Genomic DNA, 22,345 nt, shown 5'->3' with positions numbered 1-22,345 from the left:
CCCGACGTACTATCAATTACACCAACGAAGGATGCATTTGAACAAAATTCACCTCCATATGGTGAAAGGTGGCATGTGCTTACAGCATCTTCTACCGAATTTTGAAATATCAACACGATAAACAGGAGGGAGCAGGATGGAGAGAAAGGAGAATAATTGAAATATATGCCTATGTAAAACCTGATGTTTACTTGTAAAGGGAATAGGTTATCCATGGAAGTGTTTGACAAGAAGAATGTTGTGTTATTGGAACGCATGTTCTTATCATGCATGTTTTTAAGAATAGTATGTTTATTTTCTAGATGTTCTTTGTAAATCCAACAAAAACCCATTAAATATAATCGCACCATACTTTTTGAAAGCAAGAAAATGAGTTTTTAGAACATGTGTTTCAGTATTATTCTTATCAAAATGTGCCTAAGAACTTTCATGGGTATTTGGTGCAGTAACAGTTTGTTATTATTTTATGAATCTGTTCTAAAGCTTGAGTAAGATTTATAGAATACTTTGTGACTATCTTATAAAATATGCCCCAAAGTTTAGTAAGATTCATAGAACACTATTGACACAGTATTGTATAAATTATAATGTTCCATGATTCTGCCTCAATCTTTGTGGTAGATTCAGTAACAAACTATTCTATCTTGGGCCTTGGGCTTCAGCTATTGAAAACAAGCGATGGATGAGAAATTGGTGAGTAGATTTTTATCACCCATGAACCAAAAAACTGTGAACCTCTTTTGCTGTCTCTAGCACTGGCAGCATTAGATGGATCACAGGTTTTTCATCGTGTAGGGTGGATGGAAGCTTCATATGGGCAGGAAACGTGTAGGAAAGGTCGCCTGGCAGATGGACAATTGGATTGCTGTTTTAAAAGGAGGTAGATGTGCTGCCATCGATCTTGAATTGGAAACTAATCACCAAATTGATCAATGATCACTAACAAGAGAGATGATGGGACAACGCCATCCTGAAAAACTCTGTCCAACACTCTCTTTTGCGCCAATCAGGTGGTAATGTGGTTGGTATGAACTGTGCTTTCCTTACAGGGACGACACCGGAAGGATAAGCAACCTGATTGGCATTTTGTTGAGGCTCCTAAAATTGGCAGTTATTATCTTGTCCGCACATTCTATGCAGTTCCTTTGACATCTATTACACAGACCAATTTCATTCACTGCTTAGCTAAAAGTAGTAGGACTTTGCCTTGAACTGAAAGAATAAGTTGCATCATGACCATCCAAGTTGGTTGTCCTCGATGGCTTGATGAAACCTTTCCGTAATTTTCAAAATAAAAAATATGATGGGCATCATTCTCCTGGTTCTTTAATTCTTCACTTGGAAAATTGTAGGGTTTAGGACATGGCAACCCAAACAAGAGTTTCACATGGGCAACCTAATTTTAGTTACTCTAGCTGGATCTTTATATGATATGAAAGTGATAGCTTTGAAATGTATAATTCGATGAGTTAGTTGTTGGGGAGGTGCATACTTTTAGGGACTCCTTGGTTTAAGTTAGGTAGCCATGAACGGTAGAACCGGGAAGGCTAGTGTTACACAATTTAATGCATATGCTGGTCCAATTATAACGTGGTTGGAACTAGATATACTTCAATGTATAAGTTAATTGAGCATCCCTTTATAGGTGCCAATCAAAGTGGAAGTAGATTGTATCTTTAGGTCTACACCAGTTGAAGTGGGGTAAGGGATGTAAAAAATGAAAACTCTCTCTTTCTCTCTCTCTCTCTCTCCACCAAGTGCTGGGTGGGGCAACCAATCAGGTTGGGTGGCATGTTATAGCCACGTTCTCAGTTCAATTCCTGAAGTGTGCTATATCCTAATGGTATTGAGGAGTGTTGATCTTGAGATTAGGGGTGCCATTATGAGGTCAAGTGGACCGGTTTTTGTCTCTCTCTCTTCTCTTTTTTTTTTTTCTCTCTCTCTTTCTTTCTCTACCGCTATATGGATCTGCACTAGTTCAATTTATCTTCCTCAACTTGGATTCCATTAAAAAATTATAGAGCAGAACGTAGTTGGTCGGACTGATGGGCTGGTAAAAGTCTAGTCATCAATTCGATTTTTATAAGTGCTACTCCTTTATACTGCAAATGGTATATGCATGATACTCTAGTTAACAGTGTATCACTTCCCACCCAGGTCCTGAAGTAGCCCTGAACCTCAGAAGTAGGAGGAAATGAGAGGGGTTTTGGACTTTTGAGGTATGCCCAAGCATGAAAATGGTAAGAGTTTCGAACCAAACTACATTATCTACAGTAAAAGCAAACATGTTAGTAACAAAACCTTGTTCAAATACATTATCTACATGAGCGTTCATTTCCTTCCCCATAGGCTGGACTTGGTAGCCTTGTTCTGTGTAACAATCAAAGCTGGTAAGTGCATCGGTCCATACAAGTAGAAGGAACATCCTGCAACCATTGCAGCTCCTGCTTTCAAAAAGCGAAAAGAGAACCAAAATTAGATAATTTACTAGGAAATGCATTTTCATCTTTCAGACTTGTTCTTGGATCTGGATCATTACGTGTGAATGGAGACCCTCCCATCTTTAAAGATGCACTTGTTTGATGGAATGAAGGTATCTCAGGCTGATTTCAGATCTTATAATATAGATCCAGTGAATTGGTTCGAAAATCAACCTAGATTCAGAAAATAAGGTAATAAACAAATCATCTGAAAAGCTTGTAGCAAATCAGAGCAAACCATGTTCCATCTATCTAGCAAACAAGCATTACCAGGATATTCGAACATGCGAAAATTTTACTAACAGGTGAATTTCTGAACTCCCCAGAGGCCCAGATCTCTCACTTATCTATACAAGGGGCACTAACGAACAATGACTCAAGCCTCTCGTTCTAATAAGCAACCAAGACATACTTTTCATATTAGTTACGTACAAGGATCAATTATGTAACGCGTCAAATAAAAGATCCAAAATGTATCTTTTCAAATCCTTTTCAGCATGAAAAGTAAGCTGCAAACATTAGACTTCAGATGAGGAGAAGTACCGGATTATCGGGTCCAGGGGTGCAAAAGGATCGAACTTCAATCGGGTATCTGAGCCACATGTCATCCCATCTACAAAATGATCATGAGAATAGAATCGAATTTGATAAGCCGGATTCGGTTTGGTTCTTTAAGATCAGATCATGTCTGAACCAAAAGTAGTCCCCTTGAAAACTTCATCTTTCTTCGCCACTTTCCCTCAGATACGATACTCTTCTTGGGCACTTTTTGTAGTACCACAGAATTTTCAGACACATATTTAGTTACATGAACTGATTTTTTTTTCAATTTTCAATCTGTTTGCAGATCTAATAGTGTCACCTCGAATTTGGAAGCAGATCTATCACCACAGCTGCATGGATTTGATAAAACCAAGATCCAGATCCAACTCATTGATCGAGGTCAAATGACCCTCCATTTCCTGCGGCCGGGCAGTTAAAAGAAGGTGGCGTTGGCAGATCTGTCTCTGCAGTAGGCCACCAAAATGGAGCCCAACGAGTGCCCATGTGCTGTTGGGAGTTCCTCCCGTTTCTTAGCTCATCTACTCTTATCAACTCCCACCCACCCAAATCCCACCACCTGACTTGGATCTTGGCCTTTAATTGACAATATGGGACTGACTATTTAGACCAATTTTAATTATTCTTAGCAATTTCATTAGTTCTAGCTAAAAAAACGAATCAGATATACCCGATTTTGGATATGAGTTTTAATCCATTTAAGCTGATATGGCAAAGAAATTTGGATCTGATTGGTACAGATGCGGCCAGATTTTCAAAGTACAATTTGAATTGAGTTTTCCCAAGAAAAAAAAAACAGTATTCGCATCCAAATCTTACTAAATGGAATTGAATCAAGTCAAATTCAGGCAACAAAATCCTTTTTCTTTCTCTCATGGCATGAGGATGGTGATGATGATGTAAACGCTGACAGTTTGGAAAGTAGTAAACAAAAGAAAGAAGACTCAATAAGATTATAAAATAAGTTTCTGAGCTACCTTGGCCCCCCCGGACCAAAGTTAATAATTTTTACCTGTCACAATTAAGAGAGTGATGGTTTAGAAAATGATGAAGGGTGTTGAAAACTTGAAATGAAGACTCGGTCAAACTTCCAAATTTTTTAACTTGGATTCTTTCTCCATTCATCCATTTTTACTAGGCACTCTAGTGTGCTAGGTAGATCCGAGTTTACCTCTCAGGAGACATTTCCATTAAATTCTCTGTGATTTGTTTTGTTTTTTAATGAAAATGAAGACACGTATAGTAATTGAAAATAATTTGTAAAGTTTCAAATTTGTGTTTGGCCTCTGGGACTATATGCAAGGAAAAATGAAAACTTGCTGATTACAGAATCTGCAGAGGAGGAAATAAAGAATGAGCAGTCCCATGTGAATTCTCTCATCTCAGTGCTTCCAACGTACAAAAATGAGCAAGAAAAAGAATACAAAGTAAATAAATGCAGCCCAACGGCCTCTGATCCAACTGCATAATAAAGAGGATGAACTTTTATTTAGGGCCCGGATTTCTTATAGTTTCATGGAACAGGTCAATTTTTTTTGTTAAACAAGTGATGCCCATGAAGTTCAAAAGAAAGATGCTGATCTGCATAAGATGGCAATAAAAAATCCTACAAAAAAGAATGAACTGGCTTTTTTTGACAAAGAAATAGATAATTCCTTGAGCTTTGTTCAATTATTAACAAGTTAGGAGCAATGAAACTCACGTTTTGGTTGAGACTTGATTTCCGGTCTTTTGTGTTAGTAATCTTTATAACTTTTCTTGGTCGTTATGATAATATTTAGGATGCTAGATTGGCAACTTGTCTTCATGAAGATTAGTAATTTATATCGAGATTTCAGTGCTCTTGTTTGACTGTTTGTAAAGAACCTATGACCTTATCACTGAAAAATTCTTGATGGTGAGGTCTCTTTTAGGATTCAGTGCAAAATCTGCAACGCTTGAATGGAAATTTTTTGTTAATTAAAACCCCCTATCTGCTGCCATCCGTCATGCACGCAGACTTTTCTGCTTTCCCTTCTCTCTCCGTCTCTCCTCTTCTCGCTCTCTCTCTTTCCTTGTTGAGATCCAACTGAGATCCAGAGCAAAGGAAGAGAGGAGGAAGAAAAGGGCAGCTGGGGGCACGAGAATGGGGTGCCCTGTGATCGTTCACGATATGCTTAAGCAGCCACTCTGGTTTAGTGTGCTGGTTGCTATTGGTTCTCTTCTGGTTTTGAAGAATCTGATTTATGCTGCGAATTGGGTGTGGATCACTTTCCTGAGACCTGGAAAGAACCTTAAGAAGTATGGCTCGTGGGCTGTGATAACCGGCTGCACTGATGGTATAGGCAAGGCCTTCGCGTTCCAGCTTGCTAGGAAAGGCCTCAACGTGGTGCTCGTCGGCCGGAACCCGGAGAAACTCGAGGAGGTCTCCGGCGGGTTGAAGTCCAAGTACCCCAAGGTGGAAGTCAGGACTGCCGTTGTCGATTTCGCTGGTGACCTCCACGAAGGCATTAAGAGAATGGAGAAGGAGATTGATGGTTTGGATGTTGGGATTTTGATCAACAACGCAGGTGTCTCGTATCCGTATGCCAGATTTTACCACGAGGTTGATCCCCAGTTGTTGAACAATCTGATCAAGGTCAACGTGGAAGGAACCAGCAAGGTCACTCAGGCCGTGTTGCCGGTGATGCTGAAGAAAAAGAAGGGAGCGATTGTCAATATTGGTTCCGGCGCTTCCATTGTCATCCCTTCGGATCCCCTCTACTCTGTATATGCTGCCACAAAGGCGTAAGTCTTCGAGTTTCTTCTTTTCTTTGTTCTTCTGATTTTGTTGGTTCAGGGCAATATGTTATATGATTCATTTTTTGTTAGCGTTCTTTAGGTAAGTATGTGGACTATTGGAAATTAATTTATGTTATTTTTCCTGCTATCTTGCTTACGAGTTGGCATCTTTTAATTGCTGAAATTTATGCATTTTTGGATCCCTATGCTTCTTTAGGTTTTTTAGTTTATGGTGTATTGACGCTAAGAACATCATGATCGGGGAAGATATTTTAGTGTATTATGGACAAAATATGTTGTTGAGTTCACTAATTCTATGGTAAGACTGATTTATTGGATGATTGGGATGTATCCAGCTACGTTGATCAGCTGTCAAGGTGCCTATATGTCGAATACAAGGGTAGCGGGATAGACGTGCAGTGCCAGGTGCTTTTTTTATTTCTTTCTTACACAAAATGCTGCCTAATTTTTTTTTTCAGCTCCAATTTCTTTTGCTTTTTTTGGCTGTCTTATTGGATTTCATGCTCTTTAGTTGTTCTTTGTTTGCTGTCACGGTTATTTTTCTATACAGGAACTAAGATGGCTAGCTGCATCTTTATAAATGGAACACATTTTCGTAAGAGAAGCTTTCTGCTGACGATTTCTTAGTCCCGATTCCTTGTTAGTGCAAGACTAGTGCTGTGTCTTATGCATCAATGAGAGCCTATGGCTACCAGACTAAGATGAACCATCTGTGTGATGATCAAATTAAAACTAGAACTTCTACCAGCAACCCAGTATTTCCTGGTTTCTTTAATCAATGCCTAACTCTGCACAGTCTGAGCTTAGATGTTCATGGTAAAGCTTACTAAAAGGCTAAAAGTCTGAAATTAGTTTAAAGTTTAAACTATGTTTCCTTCATCTTAGAATTTCTAGTGAAGTCACACAGGTAAGGATGAAACACATCTTTATAACTTCATCTGAAGTAACGAAACTCTAGCATAATTTCATTTGATATCTTTAAGCCTTGGACTTTGCATACCAGTTGGTTTCTTTATAGGAGGGAAAATTTACAGCTTTTCCCATAACAAATTATTTGCTCCAGACAAAATTTATTGTTTCTGAGGCTGCTGGTTAGTATCACACAAGACACCACTCGAGGTAGAGACACCTCTCTTCTCATGATATTCGTTAGGGTCCATGGGCATCCGAGTTTTGGCATCTCTTGCACAGGGCAGGTGAAAAGCTCTTCTTGTTTTTAACGGGAAGTGCCTTTAGCAGTCACATACATATTAGGTACTCTGTGGACAATTGTACTTCCATACGTGCCTCACAATGTTGGCAAGCATATTTAGTCTCTATGTAACTTCAAAAATTTCTTGTTCCCAAAGAACTGTTTACTATCTTGTCTTTAGTGCCTGATTGCTTTCCTGCATCATGTCTGTGTTCTATACTAGTCTCAATATTGCAACATGCATAAACCATCTTAGATATGGGGATGTAATATCTTTTATATCAATTCTAGTTATGAATTTCATTTAATGGATTTCTAACTAATTTTTTGTTGTTACTTTGTAATTTGAATAATTTAATTTGTTGTAATATTGGTGCATATGATCTTCTGATGGGCTGGAGGGTGGTTCTGAGAACCCCACGTTGCTCCTTTTTCAATGTTGTACTTTGCCACATTCTCCTGTTTCGTCTTCATATTTTTCTTCCTATTTTCCTTGTTATTTTTCTTCTTTTGTATCTTTATCTTATCTTATCTTTTTTTCTTTTTTGCTGGTATTGAGTAGTCTCCTGATAGGCCCATGTGGTCCTTCTTAGGGGTCTATCTCATGGAATGCCTAGCTTCTAAATAATTGCTCCATAGATCCTATATCTGTCTTATGAAGAAGAAAACAAAGGGGATTCTTATTTGTTCCTTTGACTATATTTTGGAGCACAAGTTATTATAACCCTGTCTTTAAATCTTTTTGGTCAATACTCTCAACCATTTTTTGTGTTTCTTCCTAGATTTCGGTGGAGATGGAAAAAATTGTAGTGGTAGATCTTAAGGTTCTATAATAGCAAGAGAGATTGTGTATGTTGTTTTGGTTTTGCTCTATAATTGACCCACTTTTTCATTTGGATGAAGGTTCCACTATATGTAGCTACCAAAATGGCATCCATCAGAAAGTCTTCACTGCTTGTACCATCTGCTGATACTTATGCTCGGTCTGCCTTGCGTTGGGTTGGCTATGAACCACGGTGTACACCCTATTGGCCGCATTCTGTTCTATGGCTTCTGGCAAGCTTACTGCCTGAATCTGCCATTGATGCATGGCGTCTGAAGTTCTGCCTTGCCATCCGTAAGAGAGGTCAGGCTAAAGATTCAAGGAAGAAGGAATAAGCTTTCAGGTCTATTTGATCATTGAATCACACATGAGATGGGCTCTGAAGCTCATCAATCTCTTGGGCTTTTTCACAGACAAATTTATAAATATGCGGGAAAGATCAATGTATTTTGCTTTTCAGTTGTGACTTTCAGTAACTTGAGTTCTTTTGGACATTTCCTGTTGTTCTAATACTTCTGTAACTCAAGGGACCAAATTGTACTTGCTTGTACTAGCTGGGTTAGTGAAAGTAGTTTTTCCTTTCCTTTTTTTTTTTCTGTTGGCAGTTGTTAGTTGAAAACATGGACGAGACGATTTATCTGTCATGTAACTTGGTTGAATTACTGTCATGAGGGCTTTGGTCCAATGTTACTGAGGCTAGTTTAGTGATGAAGCTTCCTGTTGCTTGCTTGAGGTTGGCTTGTTCATCAGCTCATAGCCAACAAATCGAGGTTGTATTTGACTTTATTATCATTTCGTGATCATGTTAAGATTGAGAAGTCCTTGCTGTGAGCAGGGACCAATGTGTTTTTTCAAACATGATGGTTTTTAGCCAAACCTGAACAGAGCATGCCCACATAAATAGAGAACGATATATATATATATATATATATATATATATATAGTTCTCTATTTATGTTCAGTATGTTCACATCTTGGCAGCATTTTACTGAACAAATAAGCATGTACTTTAATATTTATACATGAATTCATTTAGTATCAGTGATTGGCATTAGAAGACCAAGCTTTGTTGTGGAAACAGATTACTGATGGGTTTGAACTTGAGGTTCAGCTGTTGCTTGGCTGGCCCATCCTCATTCCTGTACGGCTGTACCACTTAAAGTTTGACGGTGACCTCACATTGGAACTAATGGTCACTGTGGGGGCCAAAGATGTGCCTCATCATTTGGCAGTGATATGGGCAGTTGACTACTTGACTTGCAAACAGAGTGACCAATAATGAAGTGAACTGCATTAGAATAAGAAACGTTCTTGGGGGCAGAAATAATAAAATGAATCACATTTGAGTGAGAAATCTTCTTTTTTTGTTGGGATTTTTGTGTAAGAACTGGGTGAGAAATTTATTGGTAGAGCTGGATACACCATGAATGGTCCCGTAAATGTGTCAGCATATCAACACAGCAATGCAGGCATGGGGATGCATTATGATGTGTTCTGGACCGGGTCCTGGTCAGACCCGAATCACCCGATACAGAATGCATTAACCCTTTTTCATTTTAAACACATTGCCGACTGCCCTTTGCCATGACCTTCGTGCCTGCAATCTATTTTGTCTGTTTTTTGAAGCTAGGTTTTTTAGTATTTTATATGTTTTTCCCAAATGTTGTCGATTTTGATTGTAATGATTGAGCTTTTGTGTTTTCAGCTGTTTTGTTTCTGATTTTTCTGTTTGTTTCGATTCCGGGTTTGATGGGGTTATTTGTATGAAGTATGAAATTGACTATCAATTTTTTGTATGGATTTTGTTTTAGTTTAGAACATTTTGTGAGATGTCATGTATATATGTGTGTGTGTATGCCCTGCCATACTCCATACCCTCATCTTCTAAAATTCCTGTATCCTAACCACATTGGCGTACGCGAACCCATGCCTGTACCAATGTGACTTGGGCTTTAAAATGTTCCTTATGTAAAGTTGCAAAATATTTTTCTAACATCTGTTCTTTCAATGTCTAGTTTCAACTTTCAAATAATCTTTAGTCGTTCTTGATTAGTTTATTTGGCAAACCAAGATGCTGTAGAAGATAGCCATGTGACAAATTCCAACATTGCATGAGCAGGAAAATTGCCTTCAAATGTTCAAAATCTTCTGGTCGTTGAGCTTGTCAATGGTCAATTGAAAACTATAAATGTTTCAGATGGCAGCCATTCGTAGAAACAGATCTAAGTCCATTGCTGCTCTGGAAGAACTTGGCAAGCCTCTTCAGAAGAACATCTAAACTTTGGTCTAGTAATAATTTTTGTTGCATTAGCAGTTCTCTTCTGTCCGATTTTTTTTTTTTTACTTTAATGTTCATTTTCATAGTTAACTTTCGCTGTATAGTGTAGCTTCCTTTCTTGTCAATCATGTACTATTTTTTTGCTTGTACTGCCAAGTAATATGCTGGTGGAGTGTGTAACAACCAACGTATATGTATGCTCATGTTTCTGACTCCTCATTCCTTCTGCTGGCATTGTATTGGATTCTGTTTTTTGAAATTTTGCACACAAATGTCCGAAGTTCCTACACTAATTTGTTGTTAATGACATCAAGGATCTTCGTTTGAAAAATAACTACTCTTTTGTTAGAATTAGCCAACTGACAGTGTATGTTTGGGTTTCTTTTGGATGCACATAGGCATTGGCATGTGAAGGTTGAGCTTGAGCTTCAAAAGATACACAGAGGCGCCTGAATGCAAATGAGCTAGACATTGCAGAACATGTGAAGGCACAAGCACTTCAGCAGCTAAACAAGTAGCTTGTGCTTGTGCTGGATCAGTATGCTTCTTAGATCAATGGCTTTTATAGTCCAAAGTGTCGAAGGTCCTCATAGTTTGCAAGTTTCCTAGGAATGCTTGATTTGCGTCATATCTAATATTATTCATCTTCTATTGTTAGATTGAATAATTTGAACTGCTTATGTGTTGCTGCCAAATTTTGTCAGATCATTTTCATTCTGCGTTCAAGCTTGTCTGTGTTACCAAGTACTTCCTGTTCCTGCTGTTGTGCTGATGGATACTTTGAGCACAGAATATAGATTGTGGGCATATAATTGCTATGACTTTACGTATTCAGCCATCTTTTGCTGTTCCTTGGTCACATCTCAAGATTCATTGCTTGATTGTACCTCTTAACTGGCTGGGAGACCATGCCAGATCACAGCAGGCGATGAAGCACCCCATCAGTTATTAGGTTATCGTCTTTAGATCCGCTGGCAAGATAGGTTGCTTGAGTCTTTTCAGGTGGCTCTGGATTCTTGATACGTAGCCATGATGAAATTATGAAAAATGAAATGAACCACTTGTCTTTCTTTATCTGCTCATATAGGTTAAGAGAAAGAAAGTGAATTCGACAAGAATGATAGTCGTTTTGGTGCCAGATTATTTTCATGCCGTGTTCATTAATCAGCCTTTGCATACACAGACAAAAAAAAAAAGGACCTGCCTCATCAGGACTGTTTGATGCAGCAGTCACGGTGGACCGTGGTGATTCAGCTGCCAAGCAGAAGAAAACGACGCAGAAGGGCTGCTGTGTTCTTTGGATAAGGACTCTTTTTTAAGTAAATGGGGTAAACCAGCCATTGATCCTCAGGGTTCCCTTATCAAGATTCCTGTAGGATATTCAGCTTAGGTAATTGAAATGAGATTTTTTTTTTTAATTTTCATGGCATAAGAAAATGCCTAATTGTACCAATTTTTCCTCTTCGTACAGGAAAGGGCTGAGAGCTTTTTGATAAGATAGGAGTGGTTAAAGGGATTTTTATGTAATTTTTTGTAATTTTTTAATATGTGAGACGATATTTCTTGTAATACAAATTATTATTTTTGTGTTGGTGGTCTCTCTCTCTCTCTCTCTCTCTCTCTCTATACCGGCCAGAACGTTGGGCATAGCTTCTATTCAGCATCTGCCTTCATCCCTACTGAGGCCGCAAGTCGGAGTCCTTTTGTTGATGATATGTTAGACTATTGTTGTCGGCGAACGATCAATAAAAATTTGTTCTAAAAGTAATAAAACTACTAATATGTAGTTTATTATATTATTATCAGTTGAGCTTTTAGAAGCACAATTTACAAAGTATAAAACGGTTAAAAAAAAAAATACTTTGTTGGAAATTGGAATAAAGGATGACTATTCAGGATACTCAATACTCTTAGAATTGGTTTTCAATGTTGTATCTATTGAAATGAAGTTCCTACGAAGTCGATGGGCAAACAGGCTTTGGACATGCTCAAGCTGGCCAACCAACCAGCATGCATTAGAGAGGGCCTAGGCCTGGTTTGGGCGGCTGGGTGCCCGTACCAACATGAGAATTTAGTCATGTACCAAGATTGTGAGAAATTTTTTGAGGTAAAAACAAGAAGGTCGGCTACATGGTTATATGTCCTGACTTTTAACATTTTTAAAGTTAAAATAGAAACTGCTTGGGAATTGGTTGAAATCTGGCAGGCCAGAAGGTCTAGCCCAGGGTGGGAGAGCCCCACACTGTCTATATATATATATATATATATATATATATATATATATATATATATATATATATATATATATATATATATATATATATATATATGTGGATGCTGAATGTGAGAGTTTAATCATATACCAAAGACTGTGAGGAGTCTTTAAAGGTATATACAGATTTTAGTGGTTCTTGAAGATTTTGAAGTTAACATTGAAGCTACTATAGGCGAGTTGGGATCCGCCAGACCAAAAGCCTGAGCGCGAAGTGGAACTAAGCTGGGTCATGATAGTAGGGCCTCCATGGCCATGGGTCTAGTTGGGTAGGGTCAATTTCTGGGTGATGCTGGATTTTTCTAAAGCTTTTTAAATTCGTTTTTGTTGGTCTCCCCTTTTCTGTAGTTGTATAAAGAAGCAAGCAAGCTCGATCATTCCTTGTTCTATTACTTGGGCACAATGTTAATCTTGCTGCTTTTAAACTGCCGTAAACAGTTAAACAGAAGTTCTATTCTGCTGGACGATTGGCCTCTTCCTTTCGTGTGATTTTTTTCATTTTGACTGCCATGTCTGCTCTAAGAGTTTCAATGGTAATAGATTTTCCTCTGCCAGTTTCTTGAATGATGTCCTCCTAGAGGCACCATTTTCTATCCTCAGTACTGCATTGCACCTGTCTGAACAAACTCTCCTTTGATATTTCTGACGGAGAAACTGCAATAGTTCCACCATCTCCATTTCATCGCAATCGGATGGGCTCTCCTTTTAGAATCTTCGCTCAAACACCTCTCTTAAGTGACCATAACCAAGACAATTTCTGTTGTCATTTGCCTTCCTTTCTGCACTATCATGAATAATTTTGTTTGTCTCGATGCAATATTTGAACTTGGAAGGCCTTTTTCCAAGCTCGGGAACTTCTTATTTCCTTCTCAAAACTTCTGTTCATCTGCCGTCTCTTTCAACTCCCCCTTTTGCATCTTCTCCACCCGAATAAACTGATGATTTTGCACCAGGTTCGTGCCACCTCAGGGCGTCGTCTAAAGAAAGGTGCGTATCCGTTCCTCCATTCGCCTTACAGAGGCTTTTGCAGGCAAAAGCAAAGTAAGAATTCTTTATTTTTTTCTTCAGTTAGTAGTTCCCTTGCAAAACACAGTAATAAGGTTAAAGCTACTCTTGCGTGCAAATTCATACACCAAACCAGATTGTGAAAATGCTGAGTAGCTTTTTGTTTTCTTTTCATCTCCCTTTGTGATTTTTAAATTATCTGAATTCGATTTTTACATTCATAATCCAAATTTTGAATCTAATTTTGCCGATTTAAAAAATGAGAGTGTTGCATATATGATACTTGTTTAATAAAACTAATTTCGATTGGATATTTATGTATATTTGAATCTGAATCCAATCCGATGTCATTTTTTAAATCTGAATCTGATTGTTTTCTTAAGTAAATAGTAAATTTGTTTACATTTGGTTTTTTTAGGAATAGTTCAGATATCTCTAAATCGGGTATATTGGCATCCTTAATGAATATTAGCGCAAATTATAAGATAAGACCCTTAACAAGGAATCTAAATCGGATATATTGGCATCGTTAATGAATATTAGCGCAAATTATAAGATAAGACCCTTAACAAGGAACAATGTGTTATAGGCTGGAAAATAACAAAATGTTCCTACTTAGAAATGGAGGACGCTCCTCCTTATAAGGGTAAAAGTGAAACCTGAAAAAAAAAAAAAAACTCTTTTAATAAATGTGGGAACATGTCTCCTATGTTCCTCTTCTCAGGCATTAATTGAGAAGCATGTTCCTCTTCAGAAATTCAAATTTTATTAAAATATAAAAAGTTAAAAATTGTGAAAAGTTGCATTTTAGACAATCTTTCTCATAGAAATATTTCAAAAACTCAGGATATCTAATAACATGTTAAAAGAAACTTATAAAAAATAAATAAATTAATTTTTTAAAATAAGAAAAAAAACTAAAAAACATGAAACACAACTGATTTGCTACATTGCATATGTTGGCATGTATATGTTGGTGGCACCTGAAAAGCAAAGCTATCTTTTCTTCGTACACCTTTTAACTTGAGTGTCGTACAACGATACACTACTCTGCACAGTTTACCCATAAAAATTGAAGTGAGAGCTGCATGACATATTTTGCTCGGCATAAAACTATTAAGGCCAATGAAATCTCCGTAGCTCACATCAACTACGTAAAGAACGTGACAATGGAAGCGCATCGAGCGTATAAACATTTAATATTATATTGAATTTAGCTGTTCATAATGTTATTGTACTTCATAAATGTCTTTCTTATCCTTATATTTTAATTAATTATGCCGGGAGACACCCCAAAATTCGTTCAATAATATTTTCTTTTTCGGAAATCATGCACCCCCTTAAGGGAGCACATCGGTGAATTAAAATTTCGGTATCAATAATGCATCGTGCAAGAAAACCCCACCCAACTATTCGCCAGCAGCATGCCTTGCACCGCTTGGATAATTAGTAACACTAATCTATAAGAATGATCATGATTAGAGGCATCTGTTTACTTATTTTAATTTGAGATCCAAGTTATGAGATTAAATCTTATGTCAATGTCACAACAGACAGGGTGAACAAGAATATTGTTTTTTCCCTTGTGCCCCTCATGCCCACTATTTTTTCTACAAATCTAAGAGGGCGTTTGCCAATTAGAAGAACATACTGTTTTTAGAACGTCTTATGAAAAACTCAATGTCCTTGTTTTATAAAAAATATCATGTGATTACAATTGTCGATTCCATGTTCAACAATGAAAAGCTTCTTGGGCATTATAGCCACGGTATAGCTTCTAGCACAAGAATATCGTTCTCGGATCATATTCAAGAAACGTGTTTCAAGACCATAATGTTCTTATTAGATGTCTTCTACGCACCGTGTTTAACATCACAAACATGTATGTTAGAAATCTTATGAGATTTATAAAGAGGGTAGTTAAGTGGTTGGTTGTCGTTGCTTCTAATATTTTTCAGGTTAGAAACGAAACTTTTATGGGTAGTTTGGGATCTATCGACTTGGTTTGAGCATGGTAAGAGAGTGGGTCGGGTTATTATAATGGTATGATAGCAGGTTCAACATTTAGACTTGAGATCTTATACAAACAGATGTGTGTGTCTTAAAAAGTGTAGATTGCAACGTACCAAAAGTTTTAGTATTGTATTTAAGATTGTGAAAAATCTTGAGGGACTTATAAATGACTTGCCTTGGTTCTTAATCATTTTCGAACTCAACTAAAATTGTCAAGGAGAAGGTTTGGATCCATCCGACCAATATCACCTAAGCCCGGTGTGAAAGTGAAAGTGAGAATCATGATAAAGTGAGAATCATTACCCTGTATGCAAGGGTAGAAGTACTGCGACTAAGTTCTGCTGTTGTTTTTACAAGTTAAACATAATAAAAAAGTTGAAGATAAGTATGTTTTTCTCTTTCTCTCTCCCTTCCCGTCTTCTTACGTGTGCGTACACGCACATACACACACAAGAAAAAGATATACAGAAATATACACAAACACGAGACAAGAACAAAACAGATAAGTGTGACATGAGGGTGCCATACATTATAGGAGTGTTCAGGTAACGTAGCTTAAATCTGATCCACCAACTTAAGTTATGCGTCATATGATTGACGTATGGTCAACTTTGCAAACGCGCGCCGACGCAATTATGAAGAAGCCCACAGAGAGAGATAAAGAGCTTGTTCATTACATCAGCAGCTCCTTTGCACGTCACCGCCAATCTTTCGACTGCTTCAAACAAAAAAAAGCCCCTAATGTTTGGACAAAGCATGTGATGTAGCATTCTGGGAGGTGATGTGTGAGATGAGGACCTCCTTCACATGTTTCCTTTTGATTTGCAGCCAAGCTAAAACCCAAAAAGACCTACATTGGGCTGGCTCAGAAATTACTCGAGTCAGTTTGGACCGCTAAAAAGTGGTTGGTCCGCCTAGTTCCTCACTCACCTTGACTCAGCCAGATTCGACCCAACTCGCCTCTAACTCGGCCCTAACTCCTGATTTAGGTTCAGTGAATTACATTATGATTAGTTTAAAACTCGATCGAATAGATGAGTCAACTCGCTGACCTAGTGACCTGGTCATTTTTCGATCCAAGTTCGAGTCACGAGTTTGCCAACTATAACCTAAGCCTCAAAAGCTTGTAAAACTCTAGCAAATTATTAATTTAACGGTCTAGAGGCATATTATTCCGGTCAGCCAATCAGGTAAGTTGAATCCAAATTTGGTTGGGTACTGCCAAAAGTGAGAAGAAAAATTCAACACCGTTTTTTGCAATGGTTGCATGTGTCTGTGTGTGTGTGCCTGCGCATGTGTGTGGGATGTGTCTACGTATGTGGGGGCATATATGTGCATATGTTTTCATGTGTATGTTGGTAAGTCCACTTTTGTCATCCTAGCATGGAATGCTAACCATGATATATAAAGTAGGCATTAGTGCACTATTGACTTGGTGTCCTACCCAACCCCAATAAAACCCGGGAACATAGAATCCATGAAAATTGAATTGGAGACATGTCTTTTCCCTATCTGACCATGCAACCATGAGGCAAAATGAAGGCCATCTCAAAATTCTGCATGCACTTTTTATAAGTTTAGTAACATGAAAAACTGCATAAGATTTTCTCAATTGTTGTTGTTAGCGTAGAAACCTTAAGCTTAGTGCCTAGGGCCTATGATCTTCAGAATTATGAGAAGGAACGTCCCCATGAGAGTTGGACAATGTAATATTACCATCAAACAAATATGGCTCTCTCATATGGAGCCAATTATGAATGTCATTATATCTGGTTTGGATTGGATATTTGACCGAACCATTTTGAAAAATCAGATATGAAAAAAAAAATTAATATCCAATTGAGGAATTAACTGAGTTTCTGATTTAAGAAATGACGTTTCATCATATTCAGATTTGGATATACATAAATATCTGATCGGATTCTTATTATAATATGAGTCCAAATATCGGATTCAGATCAGATTCATATTGTAAAATCAGAATTTGGATTTGCAATCGGATATGACCTTTTTTGTTTGTTTGTGTTTGAATCTGAATTCAAATTTAAATACGTGAATGAATATCCGGAAAAGCAAAAAATGGGTAAGAGTACAATCGTTTTGAATCTGAGCCGTTGACATCTCGTTTGTTGTGTTCAATCAAGATCAATGCATATTCCAGACGTGAATGCTTGTCTGCTCGAGGTGCCAGAAGATTTTTATACAACAACTAGGACATGATATGGTAAACATGTACCACAAACACTCAATAATTTCATCTTCCAACAAAATGAAAGGAAAAGAAAAATAAAGAAACTCGTGAAACCAACAGTATAACTCCTCGCCAATGTGGAATTCAAAATGATAAGAGTTCTTTGTAGAATTTCAGCAACCTGAGTTCATTTTTTTGCTGCGAGGCTGCAACCTACCAACTACAATTTCAACAGAGGGAGAGGCAGATTCCTGCCCACGTAATTCCCATTATCTTGTTCCCTGCAATGGAGAAGAAACATAAAGAAGCCACAATGAGACAAATCAAGCATTATCATGTCCCCTTGATCAAAAGAAAGATACATTAGAAAAAATCAAAGCCAATCACTCTCACATGTAAAGCACATTGGAGATCGCTATGCGCTATCCCCTCAAATTCTTATTATGCTCCGCCCTCGCATAGGGCCAAAACTGCAGGCCTGGCCTGCATCAATGTGCAGGGGTCCCCATGGAATCCCCCTTTTGGATATCCCAAAAAACATTGCCTTTCCACTTCATTAATCTCCTTTCCACAGTCACTGACCTTTTGCCTTTACCGCCACCACTAATCACAGCATGCCCATTTTTTTAATGGCGTCTGTTTTATATCATCACCTTGTCGCCGTGGGGCGAAGTTTCCGAAGTTGATCTCTGTGTCATGGGTTTCCACACCCTACCCACCTCATATCCTTTTCAAATGAATTGCTTTAGGACCCCAAAATAAAAAAGTGATTGAAGGAACGCCCATTCTGGTCCTATCTTTCTGCTTCTTCCTTCCTTCCTTTCTTTCTTTTATATGCATAATGAACTGGCAGCATCTTTGATTAAAATATAAAGCTTATCATTTGCACACCCGTCTCTCCTGTTAGCATCTTTATTTATATTGTGAACCTGCCCATTTATCTTCCCCTGTTTCTCTCAAGCCCAAGCTCTCTGTCTCTCTCTCACCTCTCTATCTCTATTGATTGCTTGCTCGCTCTGGTATGATGGGGAGGCAGCCTTGTTGTGAAAAAGTTGGCCTGAAGAGAGGGCCGTGGACGGCCGAGGAAGATAAGAAGCTTATCAACTTCATCCTCGGTAATGGCCAGCATTGCTGGCGGCTTGTTCCGAAGCTTGCTGGTTCGTAACCCTATAAGCAATCTTCATTAGTCCTACTACAGTGTTATTTCGTCGAAAAGACTATGTAGGGCCAGTCGGTCTAATTGCATTTATTTCTGTGCATGACCCTTTGCAGGATTGTCAAGATGTGGAAAGAGTTGCAGGCTGAGATGGACCAACTATCTTAGGCCAGACCTCAAGAGAGGTGCATTCTCAGAGGCCGAAGAAAATCAGATTATTGAATTGCATGCTCGCCTCGGCAACAGGTCTGTCCCTTCAATTAGAAAACGATTCACCTCTGTCTCTTCATTGATCAACTCAAAATTATAATTCCCACATGGACATGTCATGTTCTTTCCATGTACCATCTAGAGTACTGTAAGCAGAGGATATACGATATCCCCACTTGGTGATTGCTCTATGATAGAGTTAAAAGGATTGAAAGATATTCCGAGATAAATTTGTTTCGACCTTATATCTTTCATGATCTTTCCAGCTAAAAGTTTTGCAAATGCCAAATTTTTTCAGGTGGTCGAAGATTGCGTCTCACTTCCCGGGGAGAACAGATAATGAGATAAAGAACCACTGGAACACGCGAATCAAGAAAAGACTCAAACTTTTAGGCCTGGACCCTGTAACTCACAGGCCAATCCAAGGGGAGGGCGGAGAAAAGCAGAATGTTCAAATAAATGATGTGAAAGCGACACTTAGTGAATCAGACAACGTTGGAGGTAGTGACTGCAGCCAGGATCAAGAATCTGTGCTCGAATTGGATGATACTGCTGCTTTTTGGCAAAGGTACAGCATGTTATGGGAGAACCCTGATGTAAGCGAAAGTACCAAGTCATCTACATCAGCAGCAACAACAACAACTTCATTTCCAATGGCAGCAGCAGAAACAGCAACAACAGCAGCATCGGCCCCTGAATCCTTTCACAGTTTCCTGTCTGAGGATTCGTTTTTAAATGAGCTGAGGCCACTATGGGATGAATCCGCGGATTATTTCCCGGCATGGGAAGATGGGGTTCAATCCCTTGATGGGTTCTTGTAATTGGGAGTTACGACCAAGGCTCTTGGTTCACTTTGTTATAAAAGTACAGCACTGTGAGAACAATTGTTACTAGAAATTCATCACTTGTTGAATAATTGTTATCAATTTTTCACCTCTCTGTCTTTGTTTCCCTCTCTCTCTAAAGAGATGTGAATAAATAAAAACAAGGAATCTTTTAGACTTTCCATATTGGATAACGACAAATTTTAATCTTGATTTGTGAACTGCCCAACCTCTCCTTGTTATATTATTTTAGAACAGTAGCTTTCTACCTCTTAACAAACTCGGATCGGCTTAAGTTTGCTCCTTCCAGCACAAGATTTACGAGTTCTTATAAACTTGTACAATTGTCTGTCAACGATGTACTGCATTTCTGTTTTCTAATTTTATCTATTATTCATGTTCATTCAGTTTCATTGCGCCGGCAAGATATTGCAATCACTCGAATATTCAAGATGTCCAACAGAGTTGGCATTCTGATGACAACCAAAGGAACGCAAAACATCCAGAAAGCAATTTGCAGGGAAGAGGTTAGAACATTATAAACATGATTTAAGTAAAATTTGATCTGCACTGGTGACTTTAAGCTCTCTTGTAATATCAAGTAATAAATCCATTCTCTTTTTTTTTTATGCCCTTTCTTAGATGCCAGAACTAGTTCATGTTGAGATTCCAAGACTGCCCACAAAAGTTTACCCTGCCAATTTTCAATAAATGGCAGCTCAAACCTGTTTGGCGTAAGCAAAGTTCTTCTTAATCCCCGAGTCTTTTATCAACAACTAGAGAGACCTTTCCTTCTTTTCTGCCGACCAGAAAGAAAAATTAATCGAGATTCCTACATGTTGGTTTTAGATAATTAAGCGAGCTTAACATAATATCAATCTGAAGCTACATATATCATCCAAAATTTAACAGTATTTTATGGCTTTCAGCTTCTTTTATTTTTTATATATGCATATGATCAGCATGTATTGTCCCCTTAATAATAAAGTATCCTGCATTTCATAAGATAAACTCATTTGTTTACTCTAAGTGATGGAATAGCGTGCGGACGTTAATGATTCCACATATACAATGATTAGAAGATATTTTATTGGGATATGAACAAGGCAACTTTTTTTTTTTTAAAAAAGTGAGTTTGGGAACAATGATGAGCTTAAAAGGGGGTGAATGGGATAGTGGAGACAGCACATGGTATTCAATCATGCTGTTAAGTATGTAAGCAGCATCTCTTTTGAAATTAAAAACTGATCACAATTTCTGTCAACTTCTTTGTCGACTTTGTAATCCCTGTAAAAGTTAGGCTTGCCTTTGCCTTTAACTCATTGGCTAAGGCCCATGAGATGACTCCTGTTGATTACAAGCAGCTTAGCCATGTGGGAAGATCATTATTGGGGTTCAGACTCGGGCCAGTTCAGTTTAATTTTTTTCTTTTGCCACGGACGACCTATAAATAATATATGTTGTTGCAGATTTTTTACATATATAGATTGAATTCATCCACAGCCAAGTTGGTAAATCCACATCTGTTACCCGTGCATGCACTTAGAATATTCGACAGCATTCCTTCTGTCAGAGAATAATCTTGTGATGTTTTGGAAATGCTGATTTTCCTTAAAATTGTTGCTGATCAAATACCAGTATGAGCAATAAAGTAAAAAACACATACAGATCTGCTCCCAAACAAACATGCATAATAGAGAAAGAGAGGAGAGAGAGTTGTGGGCATGATCCTGTGGCCTTGGGCTGAGAAGCAATTTTCTGACTCAATTTGATGGTACTGTAGTGTACTGATCCAAATATGTTTTTGGAACTTATTTTTGTAAAATAAGATCATAATTTTCTTTCCGATCGATCTCATCATTGCATTGTGGGTCGTAGGCTTTTCTTACTATTGATCATTTGATTGGTACCCATCTTGTCTAATATCATCTGAAACAGGGTGAATTTTTGTTGGTCAAATTTTTTACCATCCAATCACTTGATCATATGCTTCCTGTGACAATTCCTGCTGCTTGAAGTGAGCTTAAGTTTTCTGCACTCTCAGACAGATGATTTTCTGAGAATTTACTGTGCTTTGTGGTACTGAAGAAGATGTTGCTGCTTGTTCCAAGTTCCACAATTCATTAATGTTCATGAACTAGACCTGTGTCTCTTAATCATCTCACCGCATCCATATATATCAGATGAAAAGATCGTATCCGCACAAACATGAACCCAGTGTACTGTCTAAGATCTACAATTCATCAGCAACGTTGCGTATTTGATTTTCTTTTAGATCCAATTGGAACTTAGAGGGTTAAATCATCTTCTCTGGATCTGGGCGCCTGCACATGGACTAAGGTTCAGACGAGCAACTAGCTGGCAACCAAGCTTAATTCCCTTCCTCATCTAATTTTGAGATGGTGACGACGTAAATGACATCTGTCAACTGCTTGAATTGTTCATCATGGAAGGAGCAACCGATCCTAAACAAACCATTTTCATGCAACTTTTCTTATGTTCTTGCCATATGTGTGTGTGTGTGTGTGTGTGTGTGCGTATGTGAGAGAGAGAGAGAGA

The 22,345-nt window shown here is 38.1% G+C and overlaps 2 protein-coding genes across 2 annotated transcripts; both read left to right on the top strand.

The window, feature by feature from the left end:
- The first annotated feature begins 5,022 nt into the window (after window positions 1-5,022).
- Window positions 5,023-8,420, top strand: LOC116248133 (very-long-chain 3-oxoacyl-CoA reductase 1-like). Its single transcript, XM_031620748.2, has 3 exons — window positions 5,023-5,807; window positions 6,158-6,227; window positions 7,918-8,420. The coding sequence occupies exons 1-3, from the start codon at window positions 5,167-5,169 to the stop codon at window positions 8,170-8,172; spliced, it is 966 nt and encodes a 321-aa protein (XP_031476608.1). The 5' UTR covers window positions 5,023-5,166; the 3' UTR covers window positions 8,173-8,420.
- Window positions 8,421-18,275: 9,855 nt separating this feature from the next.
- Window positions 18,276-19,968, top strand: LOC116248206 (MYB-like transcription factor ODO1). The gene is made up of 3 exons (XM_031620860.2): window positions 18,276-18,753; window positions 18,869-18,998; window positions 19,261-19,968. The coding sequence occupies exons 1-3, from the start codon at window positions 18,618-18,620 to the stop codon at window positions 19,781-19,783; spliced, it is 789 nt and encodes a 262-aa protein (XP_031476720.1). The 5' UTR covers window positions 18,276-18,617; the 3' UTR covers window positions 19,784-19,968.
- Window positions 19,969-22,345: the final 2,377 nt, after the last annotated feature.

This window comes from Nymphaea colorata, chromosome 2 (genome assembly GCF_008831285.2).
Source record: "Nymphaea colorata isolate Beijing-Zhang1983 chromosome 2, ASM883128v2, whole genome shotgun sequence".
Lineage (NCBI taxonomy): Eukaryota > Viridiplantae > Streptophyta > Magnoliopsida > Nymphaeales > Nymphaeaceae > Nymphaea > Nymphaea colorata.
The sequence above is the reverse complement of the archived record's forward strand: the minus strand, read 5'-3'. Positions and strand labels throughout refer to the sequence as shown.

Bases quoted from the DNA above. Each gene is read 5' to 3' on its own strand.
- LOC116248206 (XM_031620860.2), top strand. From the start codon at position 18,618: ATGATGGGGAGGCAGCCTTGTTGTGAAAAAGTTGGCCTGAAGAGAGGG. The intron at 18,754-18,868 runs GTTCGTAACCCT...GACCCTTTGCAG, and splicing joins GCTTGTTCCGAAGCTTGCTG to GATTGTCAAGATGTGGAAAG. The intron at 18,999-19,260 runs GTCTGTCCCTTC...AAATTTTTTCAG, and splicing joins CATGCTCGCCTCGGCAACAG to GTGGTCGAAGATTGCGTCTC.
- LOC116248133 (XM_031620748.2), top strand. From the start codon at position 5,167: ATGGGGTGCCCTGTGATCGTTCACGATATGCTTAAGCAGCCACTCTGG. The intron at 5,808-6,157 runs GTAAGTCTTCGA...GGATGTATCCAG, and splicing joins GTATATGCTGCCACAAAGGC to CTACGTTGATCAGCTGTCAA. The intron at 6,228-7,917 runs GTGCTTTTTTTA...ATTTGGATGAAG, and splicing joins GGATAGACGTGCAGTGCCAG to GTTCCACTATATGTAGCTAC.